The 23,734-nt window shown below is 39.2% G+C and overlaps 1 protein-coding gene across 3 annotated transcripts in view; it reads left to right on the top strand.

Moving 5' to 3' along the window:
* The window catches only part of KDM5A (lysine demethylase 5A), a 110,869-nt gene that overhangs the window by 67,654 nt on the left and 19,481 nt on the right, over positions 1–23,734 (top strand). For 2 of the 3 annotated variants that reach the window (XM_036252915.1, XM_036252916.1), the window contains 6 exons: positions 1,444–1,582; positions 5,536–5,715; positions 9,891–10,052; positions 12,814–13,365; positions 13,733–13,876; positions 22,540–22,699. In XM_036252915.1, coding sequence (XP_036108808.1) covers positions 1,444–1,582; positions 5,536–5,715; positions 9,891–10,052; positions 12,814–13,365; positions 13,733–13,876; positions 22,540–22,699 — 1,337 coding nt within the window. Of the gene's footprint in view, positions 1–1,443; positions 1,583–5,535; positions 5,716–9,890; positions 10,053–12,813; positions 13,366–13,732; positions 13,877–22,213; positions 22,270–22,539; positions 22,700–23,734 lie in introns of those variants that run through there. The other variant, XM_036252917.1, reaches the window with a different exon arrangement.

Raw genomic sequence — 23,734 nt, 5'->3', positions numbered from 1 at the left:
CACAGGCCAGCGCTCTTAACTGCTGAGCCAAACTGGCCAAGGCACCATGTTCTTTCTTATCTCTGGACCATTGCACCTTTTGTTCTGTGGAACAGCTTTCCTCTCTGCTCATCCCCTGTGGTGCACTCCACCACCCTACCCTCTCTCTGGCTCAAGCTTTTCTGACTTTTATTCAAAAAGGATAAGAAAGCTTAGAGGTCACTTCTGTGAATCTTTCCTTCACCTACCACGTCAGTTAGGTCCCCCTGATATATATCCTGTTAGAATCTTTTTTTTTCCCCAATCCTCACCTGAGGACATATTTTTCTATTTATCTTCAGATAGTGTGGGAGGGAGGGAGAGAGAGAGAGAGAGAAACATTGACGTGAGAGGGTCACATTGACTGGTTGCCTCCTGCACGACCCCGACCAGAACCGCAACCAAGGTATGTGCCCTTGACCGGAATTGAACCCGTGACTCATTGGTCCACTGGCCGCTACTCTAACCACTGAGCAAGACTGGCCAGGGCTCCTGTTAGCATCTTTACTTCCCTCTGTCATAGCACTTACAGTGCATCCAACTCTTTATTAATAATCCCCTTTCACAGCATTAAAAAGTTCCGTAAGGCAAGGACAGTGCCTAGTACATAGGATTCATGGATGACAGAACTTCCCATCCTTAGTAACTTCCCATTGCTTACCTAAAGAAATTCATGGCTCTCAAGATCTCTTATTCTGTTTACATTTTTCTTTCCTCCCAAATACCCTACTTCTTACTCTTACTCTTATTCTTTTCTCCAGTCTTTACAGTATCCCTGATCCTAAAGTAGACTACCAACTCATTTTTAAAATGTTTCTTGTCTTTGTTCATTATATTCTTATGTTTGTTTGTTTTTTCTTTAGCCTTTCACTTGACAAAAATCACACTTTCTTAAGGCCTAGCTCAAAGCCCTTCTTAACCCCCATAGGCAGAATTAATCACTACCTCCTATGGTAATTTGTACTTAGTTCCCAATACATGCTTATCTTGTATTCTGATTAGTTGAGGGTAAAGGTCTTTGTGTAACTAAATGTTAATGAATGTAATTGATTTAAAAGTACACTGTCAACATGAATGGATTTCTAGACCATTGTTTTCTACATTGCTATCTAAGATGCGTCTTCGACAATTTCACATATTGTGGAGAACCCAAGTGGAGGCAAAAAGAATGTGGGGTCTGAGACATCACTATTTCAGGTGTACTATTTACTACATGACTTTGGGGAAAATAAAAGATCTTTAAGTTACAGTTGTATCTAAAATGGAAATGTAATAGCTGTTTTGCCTCCCTTATAGGATTGTGGTAAGAATTAAGGGAAATCACGTATATGAAAATTCTCTACACATTCTAAAGTGTTATATAAATGTTGGTAGCAGTTTGACTTTTCCTCATGCATCTGCCCTATTTTTTTTGTGTTTTCTTAGACCACGGCACAGTGTGGCAAGCTTAGAAAGCATTGTGAACGAAGCTAAGAACATTCCAGCCTTTCTACCCAATGTGCTGTCCCTGAAAGAAGCCTTACAGAAGGCTCGAGAATGGACAGCTAAAGTGGAAGCTATTCAGGTAAGGAGCCTTTTGAATTCACTTACCATTCAGATCATGCTCTCTCACAGATGAATCCTTTTTTTTTTTATATCCTCACCCGAGGACATTTTTTGTTCAGATAGAGTGGGAGGGAGAGAGAGAAACATTGACCTGAAGGGGACACATCAAGTGGCTGCCACCCACACAACCAACCAAGGCCGGGGACAAACTACAACCGAGGTACGCGCCCTTAGCGGGAACCGAACCTGGGTCTCTCTGGACCGCAGGCCGACGCTCTAACCGTTGCGCCAAACTGGCCAGGACCAGATGAATCCTTTAAGCCTTTAATTTTTTAGAATAGAATAATCATAATAAAATAATTACAGTACTTAAAATTCACTTGATTTTATAATTCAAATTAAATATTACCAATTTAAACATTACTTGTTTGTATTGACTCCCTGATGTAAAAGATGACAGAATGAAATAAGTGCTAGAGATAAAAGTATACTTGAATACATAATATATCGCCTGAATTATACAAACCATTAGCAGTATTTACATACTTGGGACATAAGTGCTCTTTATTATAGAGCTACATTGAAAGAAAAAGGAATCCATCTCTCTTCTACTGAACTGTTGGACCAAGAAAGAACATATTCTAGATGTCAAGCTCTAATGACTTCTTTTTTGCTTTCTTTCAGTTGATTTTTATTTGGAACCTGCTTAGCTGCCTTTTTTTGTGTGCTGTTTTTAAAAATTACCTCCAACTTCATCAGGATAGCTCCTCTGTTTCATCTTTGACTTATTTTGGGCAACTGGTTGTTCTCACATGTTTGATAATCCTTAGTTGGCTATATATTTATGATTGAAGGACTCAGTCAGCAAGTACAGGTAGCTGTCTTATGTCCCTCTAATTTTGAAGGACTTTTCCTCCACTAAACCCTTCCCTTTAGCAGGAGGACTGACTTGTAGACTCTAAGTAAATGGACAGCTTCTGTTCACAGCAAACTCTTCTGTAGGATACATAGCTTGGGAGAAGGCTCTGTCTAGGGTTAGTCAGAAGGTGTTCTGTAGTCAAATGGCTACAGAAGGATTAGTAGTAAATATGGTATTTCTTGACCCGATTTGTATCTGTGCTTTCTTTTCTTTTTTAATTAACTGTCTATTCTTATTCTAATACCATAGTGGTTTAATTATACCATTATAATATCTCAGGACAAGAACCTTCTTACTCTATTTAAAAGTTTCTTGTGTGTTTATTTTTCCATTTTTCAGAATAACTTTCAAAATGAATTTGTAGGCAGATGAGTCAGTTAATACATGGGAAATAACCTTTTAATGGAATGTCACTATTTAGCACATAATATTTATGCCTTTTCTTCATACCCTCTGAATAACAATAAATGTTAGGAGGATATGTACAGTTTCTTACAGGAATGCTAACATTTTTGTCTGCTAGGAGATTCATCCAATCTAAGATATCACTCTGAATTAATATCTACAGGTTGCCAACCCACTTTAGATGTTCTTACCAAGACCCTGGAATGGATTGTTAACCCTCTCACCTGTAATGATTTAATTATTTAGTGAATTTAAAGCAGTATGCAAGTTCTAAAATGAGTGACTTTATTACATGGAGATGTAGAAACACTGTGACTTAGAAGGAAAATTTCTATTCTCAAATGTGTTTGTATAACACAAAATGGAGATGGTTATCAGAACTAAAACACTGTTTTGTAGTGGTTGGAAAAATTGTGAAAGACTTTGAAACAGGCAAAAGAGATTACTAGATGACCTTTCAGAGGGATACTGGATGTTGTCTAATGGACCCTCCATGATTATCTAATTCTAGGACTTTATGCCTTAGAAAATCTTTGACCAAGCTATTTAACAACTCTATCAATTATTATTATTTTTTGTTAATCCTTACCAGAGGATATTTTATTCTTCAATTTTTTTTTTTTTTTTTTTTTTTAGAGAGAGTGGAAGAGGGGTGGGGGAAGAGAGAGAGAGAAAGGGAGAGAGGGTAACATTCATGTGAGAGAGCACCTCGATTGGTTGCCTCCTGCAAGTGCCCTGACAGGGGCCAGGGATTAAACCTGCAACCCAGGTACATGCCCTTGACACGGGCAATGGAACCCATGACCCTTCAGTGCGAGGGCCAATGCTCGCACCACTGAACCACACAGACCAGGGCCTCTATAAATTATTTTTAAATGATAGCCGTACAAATGAATTAGAGAAGCAATTAAATTTGTCTTTCTATTTGGAACAATTGATATCTATACAGTAGAAAAATTAATTTCATTGTCCTATATGATATTAAACATCTGTTTCCATCAATTAGTAAATTCCTTTTCTCATTTTTAATTACATATATATATGTCTATTCTTACTTTGTCCTTTGAACTCGTTTTTACATGTTATTGATCCCCTCATAATTAATTAAATATTCGACAACATGAATTTACACACACTTTAAATTTACTGGGGTGATATTAGTTAATAGCATTATATACTTTCTTTTTTCCCCTTTATTGATTTTAGAGAGAGAGAGAGAAGAAGGGAGAAGGAGAGAGATAGAAACATTGCTGAGAGAGAACATCGATTGACCACCTCCTGCATGCCCCCCACTGGGGATTGGGCCCACAACCTGGGCCTGTGCCCTGACTGGGAGTTGAGCCGGCGACCTCTTGGTGCATGGGTTATCACTCAGCCACTAGCCACATCTGCTGGGCTATCCTTTTCAATGGTACAATTCTATATGTTATCTATATATTGTATTTGCACAAGCTTTTCTCTTTTTTTTTTTTTATCCTTACCCAAGGAAATTTTTCCATTTTTTGTTCAGCTAGAGTGGGGGAGAGAGAGAGAGGGAAAGAGAGAGAGAGAGAGAAACATCAACATGAAAGGGACACATCGAGTGGTTGCCACTCGCACGACCCAACCAGGGCTGGGGACAAACTGCAACCGAGGTATGTGCCCTTAGCAGAAACCGAACCCGGGTCTCTGGACCGCAAGCCGACGCTCTAACCATTGAGCAAAACTGGCCAGGGCTGCACAGACTTTTTAAAAAGTATGTTAGTCACTGGCAGGTTTGGCTCAGAGGTTGGAACGTTGGCCCACAGACCATAGTCGTGGGTTCAATTCCAGTTAAGGGCATATACCTTGGTTGTGGTTTGGTCCCTGGCCCTAGTGGGGGTCCTATGGGAGGCAGCCAGTCTATGTGTCTCTCTCACATTGATGTTTCTCTTTCTCTCTCTTTCTCTCCTCCCCATGCTGCACTCTATCTGAAGATAAATGGAAAAATATCCTTGGGTGAGGATTTAAAGAAATAAAAGAACATTAGTAACTCTATTAATTCAAGAGATATAATTAGGTTTAAAGAATTTTTTTTTAATGTTTATATTGATTTTTTTTTTTTTTTAAGAGAGAGAGGAAGGGAGAGACAGAAACATTGATGTGAGAGAGAAATATCGATCGGCTGCCTCCTGCACACCCATTAGGGATTGTGCCCGCAATCTGGGCACGTGCCCTGACTGGGAATTGAACCGGACCTCTCAGGTCATGGGACGACGCACAATCCACTGAGCTGCACCAGCCAGGCAAAGAATAATGCTTAAAAAATATTCACTTTAAACTTTTTTTTTTTTTATCCTCACCCGAGAACATTTTTTCCATTTTTTGTTCAGGTAGAGTGGGAGGGAGAGAGAGGAACAGAGAGAGAGAGAGAAACATCCATGTGAAAGGGACACATCGAGTGGCTGCCACCCGCACAACCGACCAGGGCCGGGGACAAACTGCAACCGAGGTACGCGCCCTTAGCAGGAACCGAACCCGGGTCTCTCAGGACCGCAGGCCGACGCTCTAACCGCTGAGCCAAACCGGCCAGGGCTTCACTTTAAACTTTTTATAAGGTTTTCTGACAATATATTTTCAGACTCCATAAGTGAATGCGAATTGTGTGAGAATGTACTTTTGTTTTCCAGAGTGGCACCAACTATGCTTACTTGGAGCAGCTGGAGAACTTATCTGCTAAAGGGCGCCCTATCCCTGTACGTCTTGATGCTTTGCCCCAAGTGGAATCACAGGTAGCAGCAGCACGGGCATGGAGAGAACGGACTGGGCGGACCTTTCTTAAGAAGAATTCTAGCCATACATTGTTACAGGTAAAGAATAGTTTACTTTGTGGATACATACTTCAGCATTCTCATCAGAATTTGATAATTTAACACTTACAGGTAATGGTATTATTGGTGAGGGTTGTTTTCACTTTATCTGGTCATGATTATACAAGTGATTCCTATTAGGTAATACCAGATGTTGACTAGAGATCTGGAAACTATGGAAAACTTATTTCTCGTTCATCCTGTGCTATGTCCAGAAAAAGCAATCAGTCTGGATCTTGTCTCTGTTGTTTGTGGACTCTGTCACTGAAAGATGTTCTTTCTCAGAAGCACAAATTTAAATACTCATTACCCTTTTCATCTCGAGTATTTTAACATAGTAGTCGGTCAGGATGGCAGTATAGGTAAACATGATACTTGCTTCCTCCCACAACTACATTAAATCACAACTCAACTATAGAACAACCATCATTTATAACCCCTGAAATCCAGCTGAATGGAAGTTCTACAACTAGGGAATTAAAGAAACCACATCAAGACTGTTAGTGGGGCGGAGACATGGAACAGGCTGGTCTCACATCCATGTATGGTGGGTAAAAATCAGGAGGGATATCAGCTGCGGAGGTCACCCTTGAGGAGCAAGAGGTTCCAGCTCCACCCCAGGCCGTACTAGTACCAGGAAGAGAAGTCCTTATAACTCTGGCTGTAAAAGCCAGTGGTAATTGAGGCTGAGGGAGACAGAGACGGCTGGAGTCCTGAGCTGTTTCTCTGAAAGGGCCCCATGCCAGAACTAACTTGGATTCACTCTATTTGAGCTCCCAGCATGGGGACAGCAGTTTAAAGGCACTAGAGACATACAGTGAGGAAATGAATTGTCCAGCATCAGCAAGAGAGCTGGGGTTGAGGGATAGGTTTCTCCCAGACAGAAGTGCTGGCAGGGGCCATTGTTCCTTTGATGAGTGCCCTGCCTGTCCCCGTCCCTTCCCAAGCTTGCAGGTGGGTGCCATATCTGAGACTGCATCAGCCTGGCTCACACTGTTTGCCCCACCCTGGTGATTCTCTGATGCCCTACCCACCCAACTTTTGAGCCCACCCAAGCTATTTTTTTTTTAAATCCTCACCCAAGGATATTTTTCCATTTTTTTGTCCAGATAGAGTGGGGAGGAGAGAGAGGAAGAGAGAGAGAGAGAGAGAAACATCGACGTGAAAGGGACACATTGAGTGGTTGCCACCCGCACGACCCAACCAGGGCCGGGGACAAACTGCATCCGAGGTACGTGCCCTTAGTGGGAACTGAACCCGGGTCTCTCTGGACCAAAGGCCAATGCTCTAACCGCTGAGCCAAACTGGCCAGGGCCAAGCTATTTTTTTTTAATTGATTGATTGATTTGAGAGAGAGATATCTATTTGTTCCACTTATTTATGTATTAATTGGATGATTCTTTTTATTTTTTTATTCCTCACCTGAGGACATTTTTCCATTTATCTTCAGATAGAGTTGGAGGGAGAGAGACACAAAGAGAGAGAAACATCAACGTGAGAGAGACATATTGATTGGTTGCCTCCCGCATGACCCCAACTAGGATCAGGGACCAAACCACAACTGAAGTACATGCCCTTGATCAGAATCGAACCCGCAACGCTTTGGTCTGTGGGCTGATACTCTAACTGCTGAGCCCAACTGGCCAGGGCTATTGGTTGATTCTTGATGTGTGTGCCCTGACCAGGAATCTAACCTGTAACTTTGACGTGTTAAGTTGATGCTCTAACCAACTGAGCTACTTGGCCAGGGCTCACACTGTTTCTAGTAGTTTCTCTATACAAATGGCCTGTCTTGGCTCATGCTTCAGATTTTCCTAAAATATCTCAGAACAAGGAGCATCTGCCCTCAGTGAGCCCCAGACCTCTCACTAATTTGGGTCTGGGGCACTAGTGGCAGCCGTCCTTGGTTCACAGCTTAGCCTCGCTGGGGCACTTCTAAACCCAGTATAAGTCATGGCCATCTGCAGATTACTTTGTAGCTCATGCCTAGTCCCCTGGGCAGAGCACAGGCAGTAGCTGACCTTGCTCCGCACCTCCCTGGAGGTCCCAAAGTCAGTGCATCAAGCAGACAGCTTCAGACCACGTTGAAGCACTAACATTCCATCACCTCGGTGAGTGACACACTCAAGGGATGGACTCAGTGGTAGAGCCCTGCTGAAGTAAGTCCTGCTCTGTGGGGTTGGCCCTGGCACAACTGATCAGAGGTCACTGGTCACAACCAGTCCTTGTAACTGATCGGCCTGGAGGTAAATCCCTCCTATTGACCTGTCAACAGCAATCAAGGTTCAACTACAATAGGAGGGTGTACACAGGGCACATGGGGGTACCCAGCTTGGGTGATCGGTGTTGCTGTACCACTGGACGCTAGAGGACACTTACTACATTAAGCCATTTACCAAGCCTTGGAGACGTAGCAGCTCTACCTAATACATAGAAGCATACATAGGGAGGCTGCCAAAATGAGGAGACAAAGAAACATTCCAAATGAAAGAATAGAACAGAAGTCCAGAAAGGAATTAAACAAAATGGAGACAAGTAATCTACTGGATGCAGAGTTCAAAACACTGGTTATAAGGATGCTCAAGGAACATAGTGAGTACCTCAAGAGCATAAAAAAGGACCAGTCAGAAATGAAGGATGCACTAACTGAAATGAATAATTCATGAGGAATCAACAGTAGAGTAGAACACCTAATTAGAACAGTAAGAAGAAAAAAGAATCCAAAAAATAAGGATAGCCCTGGCTGGTTTGGCTCAGCGGTTAGAGCGTCGGCCTGTGGTCCAGAGAGTCCCGGGTTCGGTTCCCGCCAAGGGCGCGTACCTCGGTTGCAATTTGTCCCCGGCCCTGGTTGGTCATGCGGGTGGCAGCCACTCAATGTGTCTCTTTCACGTCGATGTTTCTCTCTCTCTGTTCCTCTCCCTTCCTCCCATTCTACCTGAATAAAAAATGGAAAAATGTCCTCGAGTGAGGATAAAAAAAAAAAATGAGGATAGTGTAAGGAGCCTCTGGGGCAACTTCAAGCATACCAACAGTCTTATCATTAGAGTGTCAGAAGGAGAAGAGAAGGAGCAAGAAATTGAAAACCTATTTGAAAAAATAGTAACAGAAAACTTCCCTAACTTGGTGAATGAAATAGATTCAAGTCCAAGAAGCATAGAGAGTCCCAAACAAGATGAACCCAAAGAGGCCCACACCAAGACACATCATAATGAAAATGAAAGCTTAAACACAAAGAATATTAAAAGCATCAAGAGAAAAACAGTTACCTACAACAGAGCTGATCTCTCAACAGAAACTTTGGAGGCCTGAAGGGATTGGCAAGAAATATTCAAAGTCATAGAAATCAAGGACCTAGAACCAAGATTACCCAGCAAAGAAGTCATTTTACTCAAAGGATAAAGAACTTCTCAGACAAGGAAAAGCTAAAGGAATTCATCACTACCAAGCCAGTATTATATGAAATGTTAAAGGGTTTTTAAGAAGAAGGAGAAGGAAAAAAAAAAAGAACAATTAAATGGCAATAAATACGTTTCTATCAACATTTGAATCTAAAAAACCAAAATAAACAAGCAGAACAGAAATAGATTCATAGATACAGAGGATGTTTTGACAGTTGCCAGATGGGAGGAGGGTTGGGAGGATGGATTAAAAAGGTAAAGGCATTAAGAAGTACAAATTGGGAATGTAAAGTGCAGCATAGGGAATATAGTCAGTAATATTGTAATAACTATGTATGGTGTCAGATGGGTATGAGAGTTATTGGCATGATCACTTAGTAAGTTATGTAATGTCTAATCACTGGGGTGTACACTTGAAACTAATATAATTATGTTAACTATTTGAAAATAAAAAGTGATTAAAAAAAATAAACATAGTAGTTAAGGGCATAGGCTTTGGAATATAATAGTTTCATGTTTGAGGACTGGCTCCCTAATTATTAACTCTGTGTCTTTGGGCAAGTTGTAGCCTTTCTGAGCCTTAGTTTCCCTTGTTTGTAAAATACAGAGGGTGGTTATGAGAATTGAATTAGATAATGTGTATCAAGTCCTTAAGAAAGTGCCTAGGACTTGGTGAGTAGTTAGTAAATGGTTCTTTTATTATTTTCAGTTTTAAGTTTTTTCTTTTTAAACCAGAGCTCAGTATTTTCTTTTTAAACCAGAGCTTTGTTTTTGTAGGTGCTTAGTCCCCGAACTGACATTGGTATATATGGGAGTGGTAAAAACAGAAGGAAAAAAGTAAAAGAGCTAATAGAAAAAGAAAAAGAAAAGGATCTGGACCTTGAGCCTCTGAGTGATCTGGAGGAAGGCTTGGAGGAAACCAGAGATACAGCTATGGTGGTAAGAAATTATGATATGCATCTTGACTTTGCATGGTGAATACAAAATTCCGTGAAGGTATTATCACTGTTTTTATGTTCTTAAACTCTACTTTTTTTGTTATCCTCACTGGAGGACATTTTTGCATTTATCTTCAGGTAGAGCAGGAGGGAGAGAGGGAGGAAGAGAGAGAGAGAGAAACATCATCATGAGAGAGACACATCGAATGGTTGCCACCCACACGACCCCAACAGGGGCCGGGGACAAACTGCATCCAAGGTATGTGCCCTTAGTGGGAACCGAACCTGAGACTCTCTGGTCCGTGGACTGACGCTCTAACCGCTGATTCAAACCAGCCAGGGCTGTATTTATTTTTATATTCTTCCTTTGGCTTTATGGTTATATGTATTTCACATAGTTTTTATTTTTTTTTATCCTCACCCGAGGACACTTTTCCATTTTTTGTTCAGACAGAGCGGGAGGGAGAAAGAGGGAGAGAGAGAGAGAGAGAGAGAGAGAAACATCGACGTGAAAGACACATTGAGTGGCTGCCACCTACATGACCCAGCCAGGGCTGGGGACAAACTGCAACTGAAGTATGTGCCCTTAGCAGGAAACGAACCCGGGTCTCTCTGGACCGCAGGCCGATGCTCTAACTGCTGAGGCAAACCGACCAAGGCTATTTCAGATATTTTTTAATATTTATTATCAAAGTATATAAAAAGTTTACTATTCTATTCTTTCCCTGAATTTATCTTTTTCATATCTGTTTTTTATTGTTGTTTTATTTTATCTAATTTTTTAGATTAAAATTTTTTTTTTGTAATTCTCACTTGAGGATATTTTTCCATTTATTTTTATAGGGAGGGGGGGAGAGAAACATCGATGTGAGAGAGACATTGATTGGTTGTTTCCCTCTTGACCCCAACTGGGGCCGGGGGAATCAAACCTGAAACCCAGGTACGTGCTCTTGACTGGCAATCAAACCCTCGACTGATGCTCTAACTGCTGAGCCAAGCCTGCCAGGGCTTTTTAGTTGTTTTAATAGTTGTCTAATATTCTATCAAATTTTCTATAATTTGCCGAACATTTTTAGTATTGAACATTTGGTGGTTACTGTTTGCTATTATGATACTAATAAAATGAACTTCTCTTATAGCCTTTTTCTTTGTGCAAATTTTTTACTACATTTGATTTAGGAATGGGATTACTAAGTTAGAATTTAATAGCATTTTGTGATGCTTCTTACTATTGTGCTTTTCAAAGCAATTGTATCAGCTTACTAATACCTGCTGCTGTTTAAAATATCTCCCTTCTCCTAGTAGCATTCAGCAGTATAGTGAGTGTTCAGTAAAATATTTGTAGCTAATTAGAATTGTTTTTTTTGTTTTTTGAGAGTACGAGGAATGTGTTAAGATTACTATGGGTCTGAGGAAATAGAGAAAAAAGGAAAATGAATTTGGCCTATATGTAATAGTAAGGAGTTGCATGTGTCTTTACTGCCTACAAGTGATCCTATTTTTGTTTTTAATTTTATTTTTCAATTACAGTTTGCATTCAGCATTATTTTATTCTAGTTTCAGGTGTACAGCATAGTGGTTAGACAGTCATATACTTTACAAAGTGTTCCTCCCAATATTTCAGGTACCCACCTGGCAGCATACATAGTTATTACAATATTGTTGACAAATGATCTTGTTTTGAGGCCACTGGAAATGATTTCTCATTAGGGAGCCTGCCTAACAGGTCAGTCTTGCCAGACAAGTGGAATAGGAAATTATTTCAAAATGTTTCAAAAGTTTGAAAATTTAAAAAGAAAATTCATTGACAGTGTATTCATGATAATTAAATTTTGTTTTGTTTTCATTTATTTTTTTTTATTCTCACGCAAGGACATTTTTCCATTTTTGTTCAGATAGAATGGGAGGGAGAGAAAGGAAGAGAGAGAGAGAGAGAGCGAAACATCGACATGAAAGGGACACATCGAGTGGCTGCCTCCTGCACAACCCCAACCGGGGCCGGGGACAAACTGCAACCGAGGTACGTGCCCTTAGCAGGAACTGAACCCCATGTCTCTCTGGACCGTGGGACGATGTTCTAACTGCTGAGCCAAACCAGCCAGGGTTTGTTTTCATTTACTTTTGAAATGAGTTACATAAAATCTCGTTATAGTTGGTCATCAGGCTGTGTTATTCTACTCATTCACAAGTTGGCGAGGCCTTCTAGAAGGAAATAAAAATTGATTTGTGTACAACTTCCTCCCAGGGAATGAATTACACAGAAATGGGAAACTAGTATTCATTGAGTGTTTACTTTGTGCCAGGCACAAAGTTAGGCATTTTGATGTGTTATCTTATTTAATCCTCAAAACAACAGTATGAGGTTGGTGGTATCCTCATTTTTCAGAAAGTTGAGATTTAGAAAACCTGTTCCCCAGATCAATAATATATAAATACAAATAAGAGTCAGGCTTCATACGTATTGCTTGACTTCAAGGCATACTGTCTAATTTACCCTACAGAAGAATTCAGTGTACTCTGCTGATGAAATCGTCAAAAACAATAGCACTTTGCCCATTTCACAGACAAGGAGTGTTTGCATGGAAATGTCAGGCTGCCTCAAATTTTAGGAAATGATTGACAACTGATTTGTTTTTTTTTTTGAAGGACAATGCTTTGTCACCATGAGGCCACAACCTGGAGATGATCCCTTAGCCTTGAGGATTTGGTATTTTTGGATATTTTACAGTGACACCTTTCTATTAAATATTTGTTGTGTACAGGTAGCAGTTTTCAAAGAACGGGAGCAAAAAGAGATTGAAGCCATGCATTCCCTCAGAGCAGCCAATTTAGCCAAGATGACAATGGTGGACCGCATAGAAGAAGTAAAATTTTGCATTTGCCGCAAGACAGCCAGCGGGTTTATGCTGCAATGTGAGCTCTGCAAAGACTGGTTCCATAACAGCTGTGTTCCCCTGCCTAAGTCAAGTTCTCAGAAAAAAGGGTCTAGCTGGCAGGCTAAAGAAGTAAAATTCCTTTGTCCTCTTTGTATGCGATCTCGAAGGCCAAGGCTAGAGACTATTCTGTCACTCCTAGTATCCCTTCAGAAGTTGCCTGTGCGGTTGCCTGAAGGAGAAGCCCTACAGTGTTTGACAGAACGTGCTATGAGTTGGCAGGATAGAGCACGGCAGGCCCTAGCCACAGATGAACTGTCTTCTGCCCTGGCCAAACTGTCTGTGTTGAGCCAGCGTATGGTGGAGCAGGCAGCTCGAGAAAAAACTGAAAAGATCATCAGTGCAGAACTCCAAAAAGCAGCTGCCAATCCAGACTTACAGGCAAGTTTAAGATTTTCTTTTCCTATTTCATGAGACAATATTTAATATTTGTCAGTTTGTAATAGTAAACCAAATCTATCTTACCAGTTCGTTAGAAAGACCACAGTAAATTGCCAGCAACTATATTATCCATAACAACTTCTTTTTACAAATACCCATAGGATTTTCTTTGAATATATACCTAGGTCATTTTAGTGAAAAATTACCTGGAAATATCATTCAGGTGAACCTTGGATAGTCAAATAAGAGCCCTGTTGGACTCTGTTAGCTGTTTTGCAAATTCCTTGCATTTTGGTAGTCATAATTACATATTACCCATGTTTATTTAAGTGTCTCTCTGTTCATCCTGGACTTGTTGGTTGTTTAGGGACACTTACCCAGTTTCCAGCAGTCTGCTTTTAATCGGGTGGTGAGCAGTGTATCTTCTTCCCCTCGACAAACAATGGATTATGATGATGAAGAAACAGATTCTGATGAAGACATTCGGGAGACATATGGCTATGACATGAAGGTAATTACATGGCCAGGTGTGTGGGTACATATGTGATCACTGGCATTGTTAAAAAAGTAATTTAATACTGATGTTTGAGGCCTGAGAGTCGAAGACTAGCAACCACTACTCTAGAATTTGCTAAAGAGGATGAGCTTTGCTTGGAGGGAGATTGGTAACCAATGAAAACAAAACATCACAAGTATTACATGATTTCAAGGCTGGGGATCAAAACCATGGTTTGATATGGTTGTACGCAGTAGTCCTTTTTTGTAAAATTTATATGGAAGTCTCAGCCAATAGTTTCCTCTTTGGTTGGAGGTGTTGGCAAGGTCAGAAACAAAATTATGGATTTTATGGTGTTAGTAATGTATTTGACAGTATAGAAGAGTGGAAGAATGATGGCAAGACTTTCGGTAATTCAAAGTGTAAAAGTTGCCTTGATGTAGATATTTCCACATTAAAAAAATTATAATCTAGAGTATTTTCCCATAGAGCAAGCACTTATGAAAAATTTATTTGCCAATTTATTTGCAGTTGGCTTGGAGATTTTTCCTTTTGTATGATATCCCCTGATTATGGCCATGAATTCATCCTTAAGATAGTTTTAATTTAATGTTTTTGCTTGAGGAAGAACCCCCTATTGGTTTATGAATAAGAATACATAATAATGTAGAAAAATAAAATCAGTCATTTGCTCTTAGTTATTGTAGCATTTAAATGTTTAAAACAAATGGTTTGTACTTTGTGTTGTTTACTTAATTTTGTATGTAATATTCTGTGATTACCATTAAAATACTCTGAACAGCAATTCAAGAAAATTATTACTTATGAAAATATATATTTAATGAAGCAGTTTGGCACAGATCTTTTGTGATTGTGTCTGGGATAACCTTCTTTCAGATGTTCATATAATTATTTCTTTTTAAGGCATATTATTTACCTTTATAGAAACTGTTTATTCATATTATAGTTTATATTTTACAAATGCATATAGGTGCAGAATTATACACCAGAAAGGAGGGTATAAAACAGCAGTAATTATCTCCCAGGAAGTTTTTTTCTTGTTGTTGTTTTTTTTTTTTTTAATTAATTAATTAATTAATTTTTAAAATTTTATTTTTGTTACAGATGTTTCTCCTTTGTAACCCCATTGACACCCTCTTCCCCATCCCCCCGCCCCGCTCCGTCCCCGTTGTCCATGTCTATTGGTTATGCATACATGCATATAAGTTCTGTGGTTTATCTCTTTCCACCATCCCCTCTTCTGAGCGTTGTCAGTCTGTACCCTACTTCCATGTTTCTGGGTCTACCCTATTCCTCAGACTGTTATATTCATTATATTCCATATATAAGTGAGATCATGTGGTATTTGTCTGTTTTGCTTGGCTTGTTTCGCTTAGGATAATACTTTTCAGGTCCTTCCATGTCGTCTCAAAGCATAAGAGATCTTTCTTTCTTACAGCTGCATAGTACTCCATTATGTATATGTACCACAGCTTTTTTATCCATTCGTCTGCTGATGGACACTTGGGCTGTTTCCAGATCTTAGCTATTGTAAATAGTGCTGCTACGAACATGGGGGTTACATATATTCTTTCTGATTGGTGTTTCAGGCTTCTTAGGGTATATTCCTAGAAGTGGGATCACTGGGTCAAATGGCAATTTAATTTTTAGTTTTTTGAGGAAACACCATAGTGTTTTCCACAGTGGCTGCACCAGTCTGCATTCCCACCAGCAGTGTACTAGAGCCCGCTTTTCTCCACACCCTCGCCGTCACTTGTTGTTTGATGATTTGTTGATGGCGGTCATTCTGGCAGGTGTGAGATGATACCTCATTGCTGTTTTAATTTGCATCTCTCTGATGATTAGTGATGTTGAGCATTTCTTCATATGTCTCTTGGCCATTTGTATGTCCTGTTTGGAGCGGTGTTTATTTAGTTCCTCTGCCCATTTTTAAACTGGGTTCTTTGTCTTCCTTTTGTTGAGTTGTATGAGCATTCTATATATTTTGGAAATTAACCCCTTATCTGATGTATCATTGGCAATGATGTTCTCCCATACAGTGGGTTGCCTTTCCATTTTGATGGTTGTTTCTTTTGCTGTGCAAAAGCTTTTGAATTTGATGTAGTCCCATGTGTTCATTTTTTCCCTTCTTTCTCTTGCCTTAGGTGTTGTATCAGTGAAAATTCTGCTGCGTATGATGTCTGAAATTTTGTTGCCTACATTTTCTTCTAGAATTTTTATGGATTCACGGGTCACATTTAAGTCTTTTATCCATTTTGAGTTTATTTTTGTGTATGGTGTAAGTTGATGGTCTAGTTAAATTTTTTTGCATGTAGCTGTCCAATTTTCCCAACACCATTTATTAAAGAAGCTGTCTTTACTCCACTGTATGCTCTTGCCACCTTTGTCAAATATTAATTGAGCATATTGCCTTGGGTTCATTTCTGGGTTCTCTGTTCTGTTCACTGGTCTATATGCCTGTTCTTGTGCCAGTACCAGGCTGTTTTGATTACAGTCTCTTTGTAGTATAACCTGGTATCTGGTATTGTGATCCCACCTACTTTGTCCTCCTTTTTCAAAGTTGCTGTGGCTATTCGGGGTCTTTTTTGGTTCCATATGAACTTTTGAAGTATTTGTTCTAGTTCTGTGAAATATGTCATTGGTATTTTGATGGGGAATGCACTGAATCTATAGATTGCTTTAGGTAGTATGTCCATAATTTTAATGATGTCAGTTCTTCTAATCTATGAACAAGGTATGTGCTTCTACTTTTTTATATTTTTCTCTATTCTTTTTTCCATGTCCTGTAGTTTTCTGCAAATAGGTCCTTTACTTGTTTGGTTTAGTTTATTCCTAGGTATCTTAATTTTTTTGCCATGATGGTAAATGGGATTGTTCTATCAGTTCCTCTTTCTGTGAGTTCATCATTGGTGTATAAGAATGCCGTCGATTTCTTGACGTTAATTTTGTATCCTGCTACTTTGCCAAATTCATTTATTAAATCTAGTAGATTTTTGATGGAGTCTTTAGGGTTTTCTATGTATAATATCATGTCATCTGCAAATAATGATAGTTTCACTTCCTCCTTTCCAATTTGGATCCCTTTTATTTTTTCTTCATGTCTGATTGCTGTGACTAAGACTTCTAGTACAATGTTAAATAAGAGTGGCGAAAGTGGACATTCCTGTCTTGTTCCTGTTCTTAAGGGAAATGTTTTTAGTTTCTGCCCATTGAGTATGATGTTGGCTGTAGGTCTTTCATATATGGCCTTTATTATGTCAAGATATGACCCTCTATTCTCACATTGCTGAGCGTTTTTATTAGAAATGGATTCTGGATTTTGTCGAATGCTTTCTCAGTGTCTATTGATATGATCATGTAGTTTTTGTTCTTTATTTTGTTTATGTGGTGTATCACATTTATTGATTTGCGAATATTGTACCAGCCTTGCATCCCTGGGATGAATCCCACTTGGTCATGGTGAATAATTTTTTTGATGTATTGCTGGATCCGATTTGCTAGTATTTTGTTCAGGATTTTGGCGTCTATGTTCATCAGGGATATTGGCCTGTATTTTTTTCTTTGTAGTGTCTTTTTCTGGTTTTGGAATTAGAATTATGCTGGCCTCATAAAATGAACTTGGAAGTCTTCCTTCTTCTTGAATTTTTTGAAATAGTTTGAGGAGAACGTGTGTTAGTTCTTTTTTGAATATTCGGTAAAACTCCCCCGTGAAGCCATCTGGGCCTGGGCTTTTGTTTGCTGGGAGAGTCTTTTTTTACCTCTTCAAGTTCCTTAGTTGTTATTGGTCTGTTCAAGTTTTCTATCTCTTCATGGTCCAGTTTTGGGAGACTGTGTGTTTCTAGAAATTTGTCCATTTTGCTTAGATTGTCAAATGTGTTGCCATATAATTGTTCATAGTAGCTGTTAACGATCTTTTGTATTTCTGTAGTGTCTGTTGTTACTTCTCCTCTTTCATTTCTGATTTTGTGCATTTGGGTTCTCTCTCTTTGTTTCTTGGTGAGTCTAGCTAAGGGTCCATCAATCTTGTTTATCTTTTTGAAAAACCAGCCCTTTGTTTCATTGATCCTTTGAATTGCTTTTTTTTGGTCTCTATGTCATTTATTTCTGCTCTGATCTTGACTATTTCCATCTGCTTGCTCTGGGGTTTTCTTTTTGTTTGTTTTCTAATTCTTTAAGTTGTGAGGTTAGACAGTCAATTAGAAATTTTTCTTGTTTCTTGAGGTAGGCCTGTAGTGCTATGAACTTCCCTCTCAGAACTGCTTTCACTGCATTTCATAAATTTTGTGTTGTTGTGTGTTCATTTTCATTGGTTTCCAGGAAGTTTTTAATTTCTTCCTTGACTGCCTTGGTAACCCATTCATTGTTTAATAACATGGTATTTAGCTTCCATATGTTCAAATGTCTTTGCATATTTTTGTGGCAATTGATTTCTAGTTTCATGGCATTGTGATCTGAGAAGATGTTTGATACGATTTCAGTCTTCTTGAACTTGTAGAGATTTAGTTTGTGTCCTATCATGTGGTCTATCTTTGAGAATGTCCCATGTGCACATGAGAAGAATGTGAATTCTGTAGTTTTGGGGTGTAATTCTCTGTAGATAGCTATTAAATCCATTTTGTCTAGTGCTTCATTTAGAGTCTGTTTCCTTGCTAATTTTTTGTCTAGAGGATCTATCCAGTGGTGTCAGTGGGTGTTGAAGTCCCCTGCTGTGATTGTATTGCTGTCGATTTCTCCTTTGAAGTCCTCCAGAAGATTTTAGAAGTTCTTTTTTGTATCCCAATACTTGCTTATTTTAGAGAAAGGCAAGTTAAGCACTTAGATTCTTATATTTTTTTCTTCTCACCCTTGTTAATACTTGGGTGGCTTGAGCTTTAGTGGAAATAAAGTAGATTTTGTCTTAGACTTTAGTTTGACCTAATATCAGGTAATATGAAGTAATATCTCTTTCTATATAAAACACATTTCTCATTGAGAGACCATTCCATCTTTCCTGCATATTTGTTATTAGTGGGACTGAATTGTAATTTTCCTCCTTTTCCCCTCCATATAAGTTATTTGGTTTATCAACCTTTACTTTCTTTTTTTTTACTCCTCACCTGAGTACATTTTTGCATTTATCTTCAGATAGAGCAGGAAGGAGGGAGGGAAGGAGGGGGGGAGAGAGAGAATAAGAAAGAGAAAGAGAGAGACATCGATGTGAGAGACACGTTGACTGGTTGCCATGCACAGAACCCCAACCTGGGCCGGGGACGAACTGCGAACTGCAACAGAGATACGTACCCTTAGTGGGAACTAAACCCAGGCCTCTCTGGTCCACGGGCTGACTCTAAGTGCTGAGCCAGACCAGCCAGGGCTCAACCTTTACTTTCAGTTTATCTGTGTCTTCATATTTATTTATTTTTTTCCTTTATTGATTTTAGAGAGAGAGGAAAGGAGAGGGAGAGAGAGATGGAAACATTGATGAGAGAGAACATCAATTGGCTGCCTCCTGCATGCCCCCCACATGGGCCCACGTGCCCTGACCAGGAATTGAGCCAGTGACCTCTTGGTGCATGGGTCGACGCTCAACCACTGAGCCACACTGGCTTTATATTTAAAATGTGTCTCTTGAGATACCACCATATAGTATGGTCCTTGTCTATATTCTGCATATATATGTAATTGTAAAATATATAGTTGAGTATATATATGTAATTTAAAAATATATAGTTCAGTCTTAGGGTTTTTTTTTTTTTTTTTTTTTTTTAGTAATATCATGTTCTGTCTTTTAATTGGGAGTGTTTAGTCAATTTACATTTATTGTAATTGTTGACATGGTTGGGTTTAAGTTGACCAACTTACTATTTATTTTTTATTAAGCTTTCTTGATTTTTGTTCCTCTGTTGCTCTTTTTACACCTTCTCACCTTCTTTTGGGTTAATTGAAGTTTTAAAAACTATTTTTGTTTTATTATTTATTGGCTTATTGTTACACCATTTTATTTATTTTTTCCAGTGATTCCACTAGGCCTAACAATGCATCTTTAACTTACCAAAGTCAATGTTGTACCTCTTCAAATTTCATATTTAGGGAAATAATTTTTTAAAATTTCTTGTTACTTATTATTACTTTCCTTCATTATCTTCTGTTTATCATTCTTTCCATTTTGAAAGTGTGACAAAGTTTCCTTTTGAATTACAATGAAATGAGTAGAGCCAAGGTCTGAAAAGACAATTCCAATTTTAGTCAGTGAGAAGCAACATCTGGAAAGTAAAGTAGGGAAGTATAGTACTACAATCATGTACCATCTGTTGCATTTTATAACTTAAATTCTTGCCTGGCCGGTGTGGCTCAGTGAATTGAGCTTCGTCCCATGGACTTAGAGATCTGGGCAAGGCACATGCCCAGGTTGTGGGCTCGATGCCCTGTAGGGGGCCCTGCAGGAGGCAGTTAATCCATGTTTCTCTCTCACATAGATGTTTCTATCTCTCTCTCCCAAAATATCAATAAAAACATTTTTCAAAATTTTTGAATAGGGAAGAAGACAATGAACTGCTATTCCTAAATTTTCAGTTTGTGCATTGTCTTTCAGAATCCTGTTATGAAACTTTTTAAGTATCCTGTTTAATTAAGGATAATCTCATGATAACAATAGATGTTCCTCTTATGTACCCTACAAAGAGAATCAGGTGTTTTAAACTTTTTTCATTCTCCTATCTCACGCTTCTATAATCTTTTTTGGGGGGGTGGTACTCTACACCAGGGGTTTGTAAATATAAAAACTTTTATTGTAAAATAATAAATATATTAATGTATATTAATGTATAATAATATATAATAATGTATAGTAAATATTTTAGGCATTGAGAGCCACATCTGGTCTCTATTGCATATTCCTCTTTTTTTTAAACAACTCTAAAAATGTGAAAACTATTTTAACTTCCATTTCATACAAAAAACTGGATTTGGTCCACAGTTTGTAGTGTGCCAGCCTCTGCTGTACACATTTGTCCTTTTCCTTCTGCCTCCCTTCTGCCATTAGAGAAAATTAAATGGTTTGAACAGTGAGAAGGGACTTGATCTTACCTGTTTTGTTTTCTGTTCTGGTCATCATTTGAACTGTGTGCTTTTTTATTGTTTACCCTGGCAGCGGCAACTGTTCCCAGTTTCTAGTTGTTTTTTTCACCTCCTGAAAACCAACCACATCATATTTTATTAAGACAGCAGAACTAACTGGCCAGCGCTTCTTACTCAGAGATCTGGATCCCAACTCTGCAAGGCCCTTCCTCTGAATATTTAGGTTCTAGTAACCCCACTTTCCTTTGTTACCTCAAGTCCTAGGATGACAACTCTTTCTTGCAATTATCTTGGTGTTTATCCTTTTGCCTTTCAAGCATTTAATGTACAAGGTATGGCAAAAGTAGGTTTATAGTTGTGAGTACTTGAAACAGTTTATCCTTGTATTATTTATTAATTCCTGTATTTTCCATATGAACAACTGTAAACCTACTTTTGCTATACCCTGTCCATTTTGTTGTCAATCCTCACCCAGGGATATTTTTTTCCATTGATTTTTTATTTATTTTTTTTAGAGAGAGTGGAAGGGAGAGGGGGTGGGAGACACATCAGTGTGAAATAGACATGTTGGTTGTCTCCTGCATGTGCCTCTACCGGGCCAAAGATCAACCTGCAACTAAGGTACGTGCCCTTGACCGGGAATTGAACCCTTGACCCGTTGGTGCATAGGTGAACACTCTAACCACTGAGGCACACCAGTTCATTTTATTAAATACCTGTTGAAATACCTGTGATTTCTGTCTTTCTGATTTCACTGTATTAAAGTTGTACATGTGAGTTTATGAAAATTAACCATAGGGGAGAATCATATGAGACCTAATCACAACTGTTAGAATTGTATAATTTGAGTATTGTCAGGCTCTTTATTTATTTATTTTTTTATCCTCACTCGAGAACATTTTTGCATTTATCTTCAGATAGAGCAGGAGGGAGAGAGGGAAGAAGAGAGAGAGAGCAATATTGATGTGAGAGAGACACATCGACTGGCTGCCACCCACACGACCCCCAACCGGGTCCGGGGACAAACTGCAACCGAGGTACATGCCCTTAGCAGGAACCGAACCCGGGATTCTCCAGTCCAAGGGCCACTGATGCTGAGCCAAATCACTGAGCCAAATCGGCCAGGGCTCAGGCTCTTTATTGTGTTAAAATAAGAGCAATTGATAAGCTTCTAGGTTTGAAAACCTTTAGAGAGGATTAAATGATTTGTATCCTTAAGATATCATATCTAAACTTTTCTTCCCCTCCTAAGCCCATTTTATTTTATTTTCAAAGGGTCAGAGTTTCTTCTTGTGGGTATAGGAGTTTTTATGAGTTACGAACTATAGAAGGTAAATTATTTAATTGTCATTTTCTGTAGCCTTATTATTTCTAAATTATTTTTGAGCTTTACTCTTTGCCTTTTGGCTTGAAATTGCGGTTATTACTGTTGTTTTCCCCCAGTGGGCATTTTTAAATCTTATTTAATATCATATTTCATTTTAAATTCATATTTTTAGTATGTTTTATTAGGAATTTTAACCTGTAGGTCTGCATTTAGATCCTTGTCATAGGATAAGTTAAATGTTTCTAATTCTGAATATCCCTCTTTGTTTCTTCAGGACACAGCCAGTGTGAAGTCCTCCAGTAGTCTGGAACCCAATCTTTTTTGTGATGAAGAGATTCCCATCAAGTCTGAGGAGGTGGTCACTCACATGTGGACAGCTCCTTCATTCTGTGCAGAACATGCTTATTCTTCTGCTTCTAAGAGTTGCTCTCAAGGTATTACCCTTTAAAACTGTGTGGAGAAGATAAACCTGAAATCAGTGAGAAAAAACCATTGTACTAATCAAGACTATGAATCCTGCCCTGACTGGTTTAGCTTAGCAGTTAGAGCATAGGCCCATGGACCAAAGGGTTGAGGGTTCAGTTCCCGGCCAAGGGCACATACCTGGGTCGCATGTTTGATTCCCAACCCATGTTGGGGTCATTCGGGAGGCAACCAATTGATGTGTCTCACATCGATGTTTCACTCTCTCTCCCCCCTTATTCCCTTCCACTCTGTCTAAAAATTAGTGGAAAAATATCCTCAGGTGAGGATAAAAAAAATAAAAATAAGATCGTGAATCCTTCTTAAGTACATATCTTTGCCATGAAATACTACTAGAACCTGAAAATGCAATTTTGGTTAGGAGAAGCCAGTCCCTGTTTGCATTTTCTGTCGTCAGATGATAAGAAAACTTGCATAGAATTAATGAATCCTAATTAGAATAATTTTAGAGGCCTTCTAGTCCCATCTCTCATTTTTATAAAATTTGATAAGAAGGAATCATTTAACCTTTTTTTCGTTCATTACCATTTCTTAAGGAACTTGCTGCCTTTTAAGAATACTCATTTTAGCCCTGGCCAGTTTGGCTCAGCGGTTAGAGCTTTGGCCTGCGGTCCGGAGAGACCCGGGTTCGGTTCCCGCTAAGGGCACGTACTTCGGTTGCAGTTTGTCCCCGGCCCTGGTTGGTCGTGCGGGTGGCAGCCACTCGATGTGTCCCTTCACATCGATGTTTCTCTCTCTCTCCTCCCACTCTATCTGTACAAAAAATGGAAAAGTGTCCTCGGGTGAGGATAAAAAAAAAAAAGAATACTCATTTTAGCCCGACCAGTGTGGCTCAGTGGTTGAGCATCAACTCATGCACCAAGAGGTCACCAGTTTGATTCCTGGTCAAGGCACATGCCCAGGTTGTGGGCCATATCCCCAGTGTGGGGGCATGCAGGAGGCGGCTGGTCAGTGTTCTCTCTCATTGATGTTACTATCTCTCTTTT

This window comes from Molossus molossus, unplaced genomic scaffold (assembly GCF_014108415.1).
Source record: "Molossus molossus isolate mMolMol1 unplaced genomic scaffold, mMolMol1.p scaffold_m16_p_10, whole genome shotgun sequence".
Lineage (NCBI taxonomy): Eukaryota > Metazoa > Chordata > Mammalia > Chiroptera > Molossidae > Molossus > Molossus molossus.
This window is presented reverse-complemented; position numbering and strand designations above follow the sequence as displayed.